The sequence below is a fragment of the Balaenoptera musculus genome, chromosome 13 (assembly GCF_009873245.2).
Source record: "Balaenoptera musculus isolate JJ_BM4_2016_0621 chromosome 13, mBalMus1.pri.v3, whole genome shotgun sequence".
NCBI classification, from domain to species: Eukaryota; Metazoa; Chordata; class Mammalia; order Artiodactyla; family Balaenopteridae; genus Balaenoptera; species Balaenoptera musculus.
This window is the reverse complement of record NC_045797.1, coordinates 41,270,526-41,286,412: the sequence shown is the minus strand read 5'-3', so window position 1 is coordinate 41,286,412 and position 15,887 is coordinate 41,270,526. Positions and strand designations below refer to the sequence as shown.

Here is a 15,887-nt window from a genome sequence, read left to right as displayed (position 1 = left end):
GAGAGAACCAGGAACTGGTTGGATTAGGGTGTTAGCCATCAATCAACCAGTTTGCTTTTGGTGCAAAAATGAGTAAATCATTTTCTTTCCAAATCTTCTCTTCTTCCTCCTATTCTCTTTTTGTCTATTCATTGAATCCTCATATACCCAGCTAGCCACATTGTTTTCAGTTATCTTTGACTCTGTCTCTCACCCCTCTTATGGCTCTGTTCTTTGTCTCCCTTCTTTGTTCACCAGTGCCCTAGTCCAGCCTCCCACTGTCTCTTGCCTGGACTAATGTCATATTCTCCCAAATGGACTCTCTGCTTTCATTTCCCCATTATGATGCTGCCAGGGCTGATAATATTATTCCTTGCCAAAAACCTTTGGTGACTTCTTTTTGCATACAAAAACTGTGTCCCAGCTTCTTAGCATGGTTTTCAAAGCTTCCTGTAAACTCATGCTAACCAGTTTTTTTTCCGGCTTGTGTTGTGTTTCCAATAACCTCTTCACTCCCAGCACACACTGACCCAGCCCTGGTTTTCCTTGTTTTATCTCTTCTTCCCTATCTCCATTTGTGGAAATCTTAGATATTTTTCAAAGCCCAAATCAATGTCATTTTGTTCTTTGAGTTCCCCAATTAGGAAGTAACCTCCCCTTACTCTAAAATATTTTTACATTTAAATCTGTTATACTTTTGTTGGAGTAGATGTTACCTCTAGATGTGCTTGTGTCATCTCTTCTTCCTCTGTGTGGGACGTATGGAAAAATCTCAGTCTTCTGGTCAGGCTGACTTAGGTTTGGATCTCAACTTTGCCAGTTACTATAAGTTTAGTTGTTTTGCACAGAGCACCTAAACTCACTCATTGTGTTTTCTCATCTTCAAGGTATCTTAAAATAACTTGCTCTTAGTGTCATGAGGGTTAAATAATTTGACTTCTGTAAAGCACATAATGCCTTCGCATAGCAAGTATTCAATAATATGCATTCATTTTTGTTTTTCTTTCCTTTTTAGAATGTATGATTCTTGATATTTTATCATGCTTGGCACTCAGGTGTCTATTGAAAGGAATTTACTTCTATTTGTCCAATTATTACCATCAAGTCAAATCAGTGAAATTTTATTTAAGCCTACTGTGCAGAAGACCTCAGAGTAGGTGCTGTGATGGATACAAAAATGTATATATCATTATCCTGGCCCCTTGTCCCATAGGATTTTACAGCCTATAAATGTGGATCCAAGGCATAAATAAAAGCTAAATACTTTGTACATTTTTAAAAGGTAAATCCATCTGAACACAAATGAAAACCCAATGAATTGCCTTGAGGTTAAAAGGATCTACGTACCAGAATAGAATTCAGGTATGAGTGGTGGATCTCGGAAGTGTGAGATGTGAATCCAGGAGGTGTGGTAGGAAGTGGAGAAGAGCATTTGGGGTATCCGTGGAGGGGTGCTGAATTGAAGACAAAGGCCCTTCCAGTGCAATTCACTGCAAAGAAGAGTTATCACAGGGTGATAACTTTAATCATTCCTTTCACCCATCCATTTGGAAAAACAAAGTGGTGTAAGACCTTACAAGCATCAGAGAGCAAGGAGAGGGAAGTAAAGGTTTAATTAAATGCATAACTTGAGAATGTGGCATATATGGTTGCAAATCTGGCTAGGTAAAATAGGAAGTTGATTTTTGAGGGAGATCTGTTTGGTATATAGGAAAGTTGTGATTTTCATGGTCATCAAAGGCTAATTTGTTTTTCATCTTTATTAGTTTAGTGCTTCAAATTAAGGCTATGATTTACTGACTACCTGTGTCAAATTTGTTTTTCAGAGAGGCAGATGCTGAGACAGCATTAGGAGTGCAAGGGCTTTATTGAGGGAAGGGAATATAGTACCTATATAATAGAAAGATAAAAGGAGAGGAAATGGGTTTGGACAAGGAAAGCTTTCAGAGTAGGATGTTGCAATGGCACCTGTGAAAGGAAAGGAGACAGAAGGATTGGGCAGGGAGAGCTCAGACTATGATACAGTTCTGAGAAATTCTCAGCCAACCCATTTGGGAGCACCAGAGCAAAAGGGTTCCATTAGAAGAGTCTCCAATTGGGTAGAAATAGCCACACAGCATTCCCACCATGATCATTCTTTAGTAGAACCTGCCTGGGAAGAGTGTTACCTTGGCTCACATGCTGTGGTGGTTCCTAATGGCCCTGCCTCTGGAAGTTGTCAGATTATTGCCCTCCTCACAGGTGAAAGGCCATTTCTTTCTTGATGGGATTGTACCTCAGTGGCTACTACACTGCCTTTTCAATAATAAAGTATTAAAATTGAAAGTCCTTGAAAGCATTAGTGAAGATTAGGTGTTTTTTGAGGGGGAAGGGACAGCTGAGAAATTCACTAAAACAATAACATCTTTTGTAGAAGCTGAACTTAGTGACTGACTGTTGGATGACTTGCATTATTTGGGTGTATCACATTATTTTTCATCTGTTAAATGTGTATGATGACACATCTCCCCTACCTACCTCACAAAGTTGTAAAAAACCAAACAAAACTAAACCATAGTACATATCTAAGAGGAATGAGAGAAAAATGAGAGTAGCATGTGGAAACGTGAGAGGCAGTACAGCATGATCGAAAGATCTATGATTAAAGTAAAGAGAAGTGGTCAAGGCTGTTCTTCTATTCATGGAGAAAGGAAATGGTTACTAAATTCCGAAAAGTTGCATAAAAAGAAAATCATTTAAAATGCATTAGGGATCTAGATATTTAAATTTTCCTAGGTCTAGTCTTATTATAATACAAATAATAACCCCCTACCTGATCTTGATGATCTTGAGATTCCTACTATAGGCTTATCTAAAACTAGTGTTATTATATGTATTTATCCTTAAAGTGAAAAATATTAATGAGTTGTTATTTTTTATTTCACAGAAAAAAGGTGATAATACAAAAAAAGTTAACTGAAACTAAGTCTTAGCTCAAGGACATACGAAAAACAGGACCTAGACTGCAAACCCTACTGTATATAGAGAAAACCCTGAAGACTCCACCAAAAAATTGTTCGAATAAATGAATTCAGTAAAGTTGCAGGATACAAAATCAATTGACAAAAATCAGTTGCATTTCTATACCCTAACAACGAGCTATTGGAAAGAGAAATTAAAACAACTCCATTTACAATAGCATCAAAAAGAATAAAATATTTAGCAATAAATTTAGCCAAGAACATGAAAGATCTGTACACTAAACTCCACAAAACATTGATGAAAGAAATTCAAGAAGACACAAATAAATGGCAAGATACCCCATGCTCATGGATTAGAAGAATATTGTTAAACTGTCCATACTACCCAAAGCAATCTAAAGATTCAGTTCAGTCCCTTTCAAAATTCCAATGGCATTTTTCACAGAAATAGAAAAACAATCCAAAAATTTCTGTGAACCATAAAGGGCCCCAAGTAGCCAAAGCAATCCTGCAAAGCACAAAACCACCAGAGGCATCGCACTTTTTGATTTCAAACTATATTACAAAGCTATAGTAATCAAAACAGTATGTTACTGACATAAAAAAAGACACAGACCAATTGAGCAGATTAGAGACCCTGGAAATAAACTCACGCGTATATGGTCAATTTTTGACAAAGGAGCCAAGAATATACATGGGGCAAGGTTAGTCTCTTAAATAAATGGTGTTGGGAAAACTGGACATCCACGTGGCAAAGAATAAAACTGGACACCCCTTTGTCTTATACCTTACACAAACATTAACTAAAAATGGATTAAAGCCTTGAACATAAGGCTTGAAACCATAAAGCTCCTAGAAGAAAACATAGGCAGTATGCTTTTTGACATTGGTCTTAGCAATGTCTTTCTACATATGTCTCCTCAGGCAAGGGGAACAAAGCAAAAATAAACAAGTGGGATGACATCAAACTTAAAAGCTTCTGCACAGCAAGGAAACCATCAACAAAATGAAAAGACAGCCTACTGAATGGGATAAGATATTTGCAAATTATATATTTGATAAAGGGTTAATATCCAAAATATATAAAGAAGTCATACTACCCAATTAGCAATACAAAATAAGACAATTTAAAAAATGGGCAGAGGACCTGAACATTTTTCCAAAGAAGAGATCCAAATGGCTGACAGGTACATTAAAAGGTGTTCAACATCACTAATTATAAAGGAAATGCAAATCAAAACCATAATGAGATATCAACTCACACCTGTGAGCAAGGCTATTATCAAAAAGACAAAAAATAATAATTGCTGTGAGGTTGTGGAGAAAAGGGAACCCTTGTTTACTGTTGGTGGAAATGTAAACTGGTACAGCTACTATGGAAACAATATGGAGGTTGCTCAAAAAGTTAAAAATAGAACTACCATATGATCCATCAGTCTAACTTCTTGGTATATTTCCACAGGAAACAAAATCATTATCTCAAAGAGATCTGTACTCCCGTGTTCACTGCAGCATTATTCAAATGAGTTAGTGTATTCTGAGTCAAATGGTTAGTGCATGTTTCCTTTACTATATTGTTAGCTTCCTGTCTTTATATTAAATGTAGATCCTGCATTGCCCTTCAAAGTTTGAGTAACCCCAGCACTACCTTGAGGCCCATAGCTCAGTGTTGACCAAGATGGCCTTCAAATTTTCCCTCAGCTTGACTAAACTTTAGACAGCCTTCCTCCTGACTCTAAACTCCTGTCCTCCCTTTTCTTACAGCATTTACTTAAGCAACTTTGAAATTATAAATTCTTCTCTGCTCCTTTGAGATGTGAATCTTCTCCACCCTCTTGCCAGTTTACACCCAGAAATGTCTTTCTCAAGTACCTCCAGGACCTGGGAGTCATCCCTTTAAAATGTAATCTTTATTAAAGAGTGTTCTCCTATCTCTATAGTCTTTGAGGTGGGGATAGGAGCCTAAGCACCACTTAGCAAACATAGATAACCCAGTCATGTTGACCTGTATCCCCTTAGTGTTCTCCAGTACTCTTCACTAGCTCAGCCTCAGCTCTTAAACACTTTCCCAACTTTTGTTTCAGTGGAGTTGAGATCAGTCACTCTTCCCTGTTACAGTAGTCTTGAATACTTTATCTGTTTAACTTGTCTAGTGCCTTTGAGTTAGATTGTGATTGAGATGAAGATTCTGGAGTCAGACTCTGGCTCCATTTTACTACACAAGTCACATAATGTCACTGACTGAGCTTCAGTTTGCTTATGAGTAAAATGGAGATAATGGTTCCTTCCTACAGGATATCTGTTCATCGGTCTATGAACATTAAGCTCTTATGCTCTCTGGTATCAATACATATGAGGCATAATCCATATTTTAGCCATAAAACATCCATAAATTTTAGGTCTTTTTTTTTTTGGTTAATCTACATGAAAAACATCTTGATAGTTTTTTTTAATAGTGAACTGTTGTAGTGTATTTAAAATATGTTTCCATTTGCTATCAATATGTACATTCTCAGGATATCTACTTTGCAAAGTGAAGTCTATTTAGTTTTCAAAATAAAGATAAAAAATGCATCATAAATAGTGAAAGCAAGCAACCAGTTATACATCTGATCCTGAAGTGTAATTACTTTGGGCAGTTACTCCTGAGGCCATCTTGAGAAATGGCATCTGTGAGTGAGAGACAAAACTGAAATATCATGTTTTCAGACATTCCAGCAAGCTATGTTCTCCAACAAGTGAAGGAAGCTGTGCTGTTTATATTTTGAAATTCAAAATATCTCCTACTTAGGCTATCCTGAAACCAAAAACTTAAACTAAAATTTAATTTCTTTTAATAGATATCTTTTAAAATACCAGTTGTAATACTCTGTTGTCTTAAAGCTGCATCATGAAATGTTGCCTTATTCTCTAAATTTTAAAGAAACACACGTGAAACAACACATTTTAAAAGTTGAAACTGCTTTCTTTTCCTGGGGGTGGGGGGAGGAGCATGGTAACCATATAACAGGGAAGTACGATATTCTGACTACTTCTCCCCTCCCTTCTCTCTCTCCAAAAGTAATCTGAGAAAAATTCACTTGAATTGCTGTCTGACTTTTAACAATCTATATTCTGTTTGGAAACCCAGCTTGCAATTCTGACTGACTTACAAAGATAACAGTGATGATATGGATCCGTCTGAAAGGCCACAAGTACTGCATTGATGTTCCATTCTTAAATACGGACAACATGATGGTGTTTTTTTTTTTTTTTAAGAGTCATTACCTCTTACAGTCTGTCATTATTTTTATACTTCTTGTTAATGGAGACTCCTGTAACATTAGGTTAAGATTTTTAGATTGTTTGCTCTCATCTCCCCTCCCTGCTTGAAACAGTTTTGTTTACAGGAAGGGGTTACAAAAAGGCAGAGCCTATACTCTGTATGAATACAGATAAAAAGACATATTGTGGTTTATGACGTCTACATGCCCAGCTGGAGGGAAGGGAATTTAAGAGCAAAATAAAAGACTGAAAATCTAAGTCAACTCAGAACAAGACTTGCCTATGATGAAGACAGGATTTAAGTTAGAAAGTTCATTGTTATGGCCCCCAGTTGTATATATTTTATCCTAAGGCACCATTTGGTTAATAAAATGTAGATCTGAGGCTCTCTTAACCTATCAGTTTCTTAAGACTTAATTATAAAGGTATATTTTCAGAGGACAAAAACATTATTCATTTGTCTCTTCATGTCTTCCAGGTTATCTTGCAGATTATGGACTTTCCTACAGATATTGTCCCAATGGGAACCAAAACAGTATCAGGAAAATCCTAGAAAAGCCATAATGGGACAATAGAGTTTACCAGCTTGGATGCCCACAAGGGAGTAGGTAGGTTTCTTTTTTCTTATTTTTATTTCAGAAGAATAATTAGAACAAAGAGCCTTAAGCCTCCATGAAATGACCTTTGCATAGTCAGTTTGAAGAGTGAGAACATTGGTGAGATTTTTATCAAAAGTAGTGAGTTCCTGTATGCCAATGAATATTTCTTCTAACAGAGGGAGGAGTTACAGACTTCGACAAGTGAAAAAGGAATAAAAGGTGTCAAGTAAGCAAAACTTGATGCTTATTTGGGACAGGAAAGTACTCGTTTGTTCAGGTTAAACTTGGAGGTCAGCAACTGAATTTTTATGCTGTAGTGACAATTACAGATTTGGTACAGGTACACATGTGAAGAATTATTCCTGTTTTTCATTGTGCCCTCATCAGAGCTTTAGAAGATACCATCTTAACAATAAGGAAATCTTTCCTGAATCTATGAAGTGTTAACTTGTGGAAATCTCTCCTAGTCGCCTTTCATATATCTTACTTATTTAAACTCACTTTGATGGTATTGGAAACACATTTGCAGGTAAATTACATACATAGTCCTTTTATTGGACATTGATTGTACTGCCTTGCATTCCAAGGCAGACTTAATTCAACAATTCCCTAATTAGTTAAAGTCATAACCTATGTCTTGTATTCATTTACCATTAATTAAACCTTAGCTGTTTATTACACTGCAGTCTAAATCCAATAGCCGACCCACAAAGCCATGGAAAAGGAAGTAGGAGGTCAATATTGAAAATATATGGTGCGGAGTCCCACTGATGGTTGCTTTGTTCACAATCAATATGGTCAATGCAACTGTACTTTCTTAGTTGCTCTGTCAGCAAGACAAAAAGTCAATTCTAATGTTATGCTAGTAAAAAAAAAAAATGGTGATTATTGAAAAACTTTGTCTTTCAAAATTATATTCTTCATAAACTTTGTTTATAAAAGTATTTTCAAATATGCTAAACCATACGAATAATTTTTAAACTGCTTCGAAAGGATCACATTTTCACTAAAAGGCAGTTAGACATTTGCACTTGTTAATGGCTGTTGAACTGTTACCCTAAACTGATACTTTCTAACGAGTTTTAGTTGGCACAAACAACTGTATATTATTGCCTTTTCTATTAAAAGGACCATTGACCATGTAATGTAGAGGGTCTTGATCATTTTCCAGAGCAATTAAAACCCACAGTAGTTTAAGGTAGGCCAATGAAAAAGTAAAACAAGTGTGTCGGTTGTATACCTTCTTCCTTTCAAGAAGAATCATAGGTTAAATTTTCTGGAATAGAAATTACCTTTTATACTCCTGATCAAAATAAAAGAAATCACTACATTTTTTTTTTCAAGGGTAGTTTGGTTAGAAAAGTAGTGATTTGCCAGATATATTAGTATGAAAGAATATTTAGAAACCTGAGAGTACTTTTTGATAGTGGTATAACTGGCAATTCATCATACAGATTCTGAAGCTTTGGTCCAATTATGTTAATGATGATATTAACTTATGGTTGGGCCACTTAGTTCAACCCATAGCTCTAATACTGATCCTATTAGATTTTAACTATTAAAAAAACATCTAGGAAGCCACTGTGACTGTGGAATGGGAAAGTAGAGTTGTCGTATGTTGGTCTGGTCAGTGTTTGGACTGTGGTAATTCTGGAAGTCCTCCTCAGTTATTCCATAGTTTAGGGCAGTATTTTCATTATGCCATCTTCATGAAAGATTTGAACAAAATTTTATTCCATAGTGCATTTAAGTTTTTTGCTCCCTTAAATAATAATACATGTTGATGAGTTGGGTAGATTTCACGATGCTAGGTCTTTGGAGAGAAGATTGAACTGAGAATGATGGGAGAAAGATATTATCTCTTTGGGAAGACTACTCAGGGGAGAGCCTACATTACGTATTTTTGGTATGTGATTGAAAGTTATGAGCTGGAGTGAATATTCATTTTTATCATGGGTTTCACAAGATTTCTATAAAAATTAATTCCCTTAATGCATTTAAAATAGAATGTACACTAAACTTTTCACCATATCTGTATTTACATGTAGATATACATATATATGCATATACATACACATATGCATGTATATACACATACATGTATACATACATAGATGTACACATACACACATAAATATATATATTTGCTGAAATTTTAACATGCAGTTTTAGTCTAGTATAAAAAAAAGAAAGGTTTGGTATCCTCAAATATTTGAATACTATTCATTCCTCATGTTTTACATTTAATTTTCCAAAATAAAACATTTCACTTTAGGATTTTATTAGAACTGAAGTAATCATTTAGTCATATCTAGAAACTAGAATTAAACAAGGCCATAATCCTTGTAGGTAAATGCAGAATGTCAAATTCATAAATATTCATGTGTTTACTTTCAGTACACACTATGTAGTTGAATCTCAGAAAAATCTTTTCTATACCAGTCCAGCTATGAGATCAAATAAATACTGAGGAAGATAATGCAAAGGAAAACATAAAGAGCAAAGCAAGTTATCACTAGGAAATATAACCTCTACTTATCAAAGCATTTGTTATGTTTTAGGTTTATCTGTGCTTGATCAGGCCCTGGGAAATATTCAGCCTTCATTGTAAAACTGACTTACGGATTAGCCACTTAACAGATATATTGTTAACCTGATCAGACTATCTGGTCTCCGCTACCTTTGTAGTGGTTATTCAGAAACAGAAGCTAGGTCTCATGTTTCTGTGGATTCGTTGGGTTTTTATAATGAAGGAGCTTGTATAAGGTGCCAGTCAGCAGTTTCACCTAAGCATTTTCTAGTTGAACTGTGTAAAAGGAGGGTAGCTTGTATTATTATAAGCCAAAAAATATGAATAGAGATATATAGAGGTGAATGGACAGATGGATGAATGGATAGATAACTATTCTTGAACTATTGTGCATCTATATATCTGTAGTTTTTTAATTGCAGTTATTCTTCCAAACTCAGTTCTCATATATGACCTAAAAGTGTTTTCCGAGTGGCTGAAGTGCTTCATTTAGTGTAAAATTAGAGTAATATATTTTGGGCTTATCTCATCTGTTATTAATTTTTTATTCTTCATAAAAACCAACATGTATAAACATTGACATATTTTGGGCTTGTTGCCTGATAATTAGAGAGAATTATATCTGTGTCAAATACACTATTTTAAAATTTGTTACATTCTTAGTAATGTTAAAAAGCAATATTTGGATCAATGTGTGGTATAGATTTTTGTAGATTTTTCTGCTCACTGAGGCATGCAGTCAATACCTAATTTCTCTAGAGATATACTGCATTTAACATACTGAGCTTTTTTAAATACTTCAGACTTGTGCATTGAGTGTATAATACCTATTTTAATTTGACATCATTGATGACCATAAAATATGATATCTAAATTGCATTTTAAATGTCCATTTGTTTATATAATATGTTCAGTATCAAGGAAAGAAATATATTACATCCTTTTTAAAATTTTTGCCAATTGCTACAGCATATAAAATCCAAGTCTTGTGTTATTTCTTGCATGGCTTCATTTCACTCTAATCTAGCACTCCAGCTTACAAAATATATGTGAAATAAACTGAGAATGTGTTTTCATGCTACCAAACTTGGGGAAATGACATGGTTTATACAATATTTATCTTCTTAAACAATAATTCAAAAAAGGGAACCCATTTTTCAATTATAAGATATTAAGGTAAACCATCAAGTTATTGATATGCTCTATTGAATCTATTAGTAGTCAGAAAAACACAATGTTGATTTTTATTTTTAAGTAAATTTCACTGCTATAAATAGTCTTTGGTTGATGTATAAATAAATTTTAATGAAGACACTATTCTTTCTATATGACATAACCCAATTTTGACATTTAGACATGACTTTCAAAGTCTTGGCATAGGTCTTAAACTATTTGGTTAAGAATACACATTGGTCAAATGTAAGAGACCTTTGCTCTCTTGAATAACTTTTCCTAAGCCTCACACAGTAGTGTTTCATAAAAAACTAAGGCTTAGAATTTAAAAGGTACTGAAGAAATAAAAGAGACCTGGGTTTATTATTTTATTTGAAATGTGACACATTGCATTCTACTTTCCTAATATCCTTTTTGAAATTGCAGTAAATTGTGGCCACCATAAAATTTCCTAGCTCTTTATACATCTGAATTGACAAACTACTGAATAACATAGGTTACTAGTTAGAAAAATAAGAATAAACTTTAAATTTATTCTGCAGATAGTCACCATTCACTTCTCAGGTGAACGTCTTACTCAGATGTTTTCTGCTTTCTTATTGTCATTTCTGAGTATATAAACTAGTATTTTGAGCATTTAGACCCTGTCTGCTTAAGGCAAAAGTTTTCAAGTTCCCTTTATTACTTCCTAGCAAATCTTGTTTTTCTTCCTACTTGATAATGTTACTCTATGTAAGAAAAAAACTCAACAGGAAACACTTTAGGCAAATAATCAGAGACATTTTGGGATTAACACTGATACTTTTCTTTTTCTCCCAGTTCTTTCATTCCATTTGGTGAATTGCACCCAGATAATTTTACTCCAGTTTGTCATTAGAATAAGGACCAGTCCTCCAATGTGATTTCTTTGTTGTTCTCATTTCAGCTTGGAAGGACCATTTAACACTTTATAAATTAATGTTTTAATTAGACATTCTTCTTCATCAGAATGAAGTAGTTTTACAGAAATAGTGTCATGTAAGGATAGTTGCATGAAAAATTTTGTTAGTGTTACGGCTTAGACCTCAGGATCTGCTGCTTATTTCTTCCTTGCCAATACAACTGTCTTTGGTCAGTATGTCTTTTGGTGTTTTAAGTTAAAATGCCTGCTTCAAATACTTCCCTAACTGTAGAAGGGTATATGTAATGTTGTCTAAATGGTGCAAAACTAACAGTGGAGGCAAAGTAATTGGTAGATTGAGTGGAGTGTTGGCTCTGGATTCTGAAAGATTTGGATTTCAATACAGAGCTCTGTTACTTTTTGCTGTGTGATACTGAGCAAGTTATTTAACCTCTCTGAGCCTCTACTTTCTTATTTGTCAACAGGGTTAATGATACCTCATATTGTTAGGATGATTAAATAAGATAATATAAAAGCAGTAGAGTGTCTGGCACAGTAGCAGCTTCATAAATCACATTGATCGTTTTAATTTTAATTATGTATTCTAGTGTCAGCTGTTTCTGGAATCTGCTTTCTAGTGAAATCGAATTCAAGTCCCACCCCACCTGTGCCTTTTTTTTTTTTTTTGGTTAGTCTTGGCAATACTTTATCATTTAGAAATGTTGAGCAACTGAGAACACCACAGGCTTTCAGTGAAAAGATTCATTTACTTTCCTCCATATTAATAAGCGAAATAAAAATTAGATGCTAAATTATATTTAGAAAGTGACAAGAGAATATTGATAACTAAATCGTCCTATATTTCTAAGAAGTACCAGAAGTAAAAGTGTGACTTTCTATATGAAAATATGCTGCTAATGATTATATTAATTATCAAATGCAACTGAAAAACCTTATGTATTACAATAAATTATACAGAAATACAAATTATACAAAAACAAAATAATCCATAATATATGTTTCAACTTTCAAATTAAAAAATATTTTCATTGTTAGATGTTAATTAGTAGTCTTCCTCAACTATGATCAATTCTTTTTTTAAAATTTTCAGCATTTTATTTAATTGTTTTCAAATATACAGGAAATAGTAGAATAATATAGTAAATATCCAGATATTCAATTCCTAGATTCAACAGTTATCATTATCGTATCATCTATATTTTGATGATGTACTTTATTTAAACTTAAAGATACATGATCAGTTCATTGTGTTAATTACATACCCACTCATAGATGCTAATATTGTCATCCAAAATATTTTAGTTAATTTAACTGGTGTTAAAATTACTCTTCTGTATGTAGTAGATGGAGAGAAGACATAATCGCTGGTACAGTCTTGGAGTTTAACTTCTCAAAAACACATCACACTTTGCAGTTTGTTTCCCTGAGAGGGAATTTCAGGGAAAGGTGTGTACTTGGAACCATTTTTAATCCTTTCATCTCTCTGTTTAATGGTGGGAAAGAGTGACTATAGAATTTTTTTTTTCTTAACATTACGTGTATGTCTACAGAACTTATTGGAAACAGTGAGTGGTAAAACATTTACCTAACAATAATTATTAATGTATATATGCAGTAAAAGAAAATAAAAGTTTGAAAAATGTGATGCTGTATTTTAATTAGGTAAAACTGAACTATAATAGTGAAGTAAGTTAACTCTCGAAGGGCTATTTCAAATGAAGACCAGTTTATGAAAGATTGGCTTCAGAAATCTAAATGACTTGTCATTACTTACAGCTTCATATCAATTAATCCCTCAGTTGGGGGGTTGGGGGAAGTGGCTGGGAAGGTTCATTCCATTTTAATTCTGATTGTTTTTCCTCAAAGGGCCTCTTGTGTGTAGCCTATGTCGTCCAAACAGGTGCCAGAATATAATTTTTTGAAAATTAGAGGATGTGAATTTTTTTAAGTGGTGGTCATCAGGAATTGCCACAATGGAAAAGGGATTCGTGAACACGTCTGTACAAATGGAACCATTCCATTATTAATGGGAGATTTATTACTGAAGAAATCACTACAAAACAGTGTGGTAGAGATTGTGTTTTTATTTTAATAGGGGAGCCAAGTCTTGCATTAGTACATTGTTGAAGCTTGTGCAGAAAGTAAACAGTACCCATGGGACTGTCGCATTCTGCTTGACTGAAGGGCCTTTAATAATCCAGTACTCTAATAGCAGTTGAGATAGAGTATGTGTAAGAGCTAATCTTGTCTTCTGCTTTTATAGTAACTTGTGTACGGTGACCGAAAGTAGTCATGACGTGCTAGCGGCATTGTTCTTTGTAGATGACTTTTTAAACTAAACTAAGTTTACTGAGTGGCTTTTCAGAATGTATGTAATGAAAGATAATAAAACCAGGATACCTGTTTACAGCAGGTTTAACAGCCATGTATTGCACTTAGGAGATTTTGCATCCCTACACAGATGAACATTCAAGTAATGGTAGAAATGTAAGCCAGCCTATTGTTTTACAATTTGGAATGGTTATAAAAATGAGTTTACTTTGTGGCATTCTGTTAATGTTTTAATCATTATTTCAGTAATATTTGTTATATTTGACATGTTTCTTAGATTTTTTTTGTCCTTCTTTTGAAATCAGTTACTTTAAAAAAAATACAGAAAATTATCATGAAATTAGTCTATGGCACTAGTCTGTAGTTTTATATAAATGATATTTACAGTGGCCTCAAAATGTTCTTTTACTGCATTTTTTTAATGAAAAGCCATCTTATATTAAATTATGGAAACCTCTCTCTGGCTTTAAAATTTACTTCCCACCACCTGCACCCCACCCCTCATGCACACTGTTTCTTTACCTTTATATTTTTTATTCGGGAGATTCGATCAGAAGTTCGCTTTAGCACTGCTTATATCTAAAATAGTGTTTGTAAAATTTTAGATCCGTGTACCCAAAACAGCAGGCGTATTTATCCTGTACTTTCATTAAATTGAAAAATCTTAAGAAAGACCTGTTTTTTAATACTGTACACTAGATGGCAGTTTTGTCATATTCTTCCGATTTCCAGTGCTGCTAGTATGAGTGGAACAGGAAAGGCCATCAGTGTTTAGTCTGCACTTGAAGGGTCTCTGCATGACCAGTGCAGACCCCATGGACTTCCTGGAACATATGTTAGCAATTTAGCCGCAGACATTTATTCCTTTGTTTTACTGCTTGGCTCTCTGAGAAAGTGTTGGTGCCAGGTTATGGGTTGTCTGGATCATGTCAGAGGCCATGGAGATCAAGTTCATGTGACAGGCCAGACTAAGGAAGGATGAAGTTGGAGGAGGTGAGGAAACTGACCCTTACTTTCAACAGCAAGAAGTCACTGCCTTTCTGTGGACCGGGGCCAAACGCCCGGGCGTTTAAGCTTTACTCCAGCTGAACAAACAAAACACATCGCCCAGTTGGCTTTTTCATATTTCATCAGTGGTAGTTCATTCCGTGATTTCTCTATTTCTCAAAAATGACTTATCCCTCATCTTTCTCTCTTCATGCTTCTTCCTATAGCCCTGTCCAGACGCGGTGACCTTGAAATCCTCGGTTACTGCCTGCTGCGGTGGTTATGTGGGAGACTGCCCTGGGAACAGAACCTGGAGGACCCTGTGGCTGTCCAGGCTGCTAAAACAAAGTACAGATTTTCAAGTATTCCGTTACGTACAGCGCCAGGTCTGAAGGGATACATCAAAGCGAGTTAATATCTCAGAGAAGACTGTCATTCAACCTATTCATTCATTCAACCTATTCATTCAATAGGATAGCCAAAGCAAATTTCTTAAATTTGAAAAATATTTTAAAAAACCCAAACAGCGTACAGATATAAGATCCATTAAGCTAACACCTACGAGACCATATGTATGAGAGTTGTAATACAAAATAAAAAGTGAAATATTTGTTCCTTCACACGGTGTTTTCCAAAGCTCAGGTTCTAGGTGGTGGTATTTTCAAGGAAGAGTATTTTCAGATTAGCATTGTACAAGTATATGGAGTTAGTGTGAGCTTGGTGTGATTGATATTAACTGTGCAAAGCAACAAAGTGAAATGGGACAAACAGGGCTTATATTTTTCAAGTGAGAGCAACATACGTTGTTTTTAATCCTGTTATTGGGGGGAGTGTATGTTTTGTTTCTTAAGGAAGAAACAAACAAAATTCGTATATGAGGTGTTTATGTAAGAGATCATTTTGCAGCCACATAAACATTTTAATATTCCACATTCAGTTTTTATCACCTAAACTCTATTAGGATGAGAATTAGGTTAGGCTGAGAATAGAGTGGGTTACTATTTCACTGTTTTTCTCACTGATCAGGCCTAACAAAAAGTCAATTGCAGGTAGCACACAGCATAGCCAGTTTTTCATTATGCACCAAGATATTCTCAACAGTAGTTATCCACAGATATAATATCACAACTGGAAAAAGCAGCTGTATTTTAATAGGGCAAGTC

At 34.7% G+C, this 15,887-nt stretch overlaps 1 protein-coding gene across 1 annotated transcript in view; it reads left to right on the top strand.

Annotated features, from left to right (window-relative positions):
* VRK2 (VRK serine/threonine kinase 2) overlaps positions 1-15,887 on the top strand; it is an 89,391-nt gene that overhangs the window by 55,427 nt on the left and 18,077 nt on the right. The window contains 4 exon segments of the mRNA XM_036872723.1: positions 6,683-6,729; positions 6,732-6,758; positions 6,761-6,811; positions 14,952-15,072. Coding sequence (XP_036728618.1) covers positions 6,683-6,729; positions 6,732-6,758; positions 6,761-6,811; positions 14,952-15,072 — 246 coding nt within the window.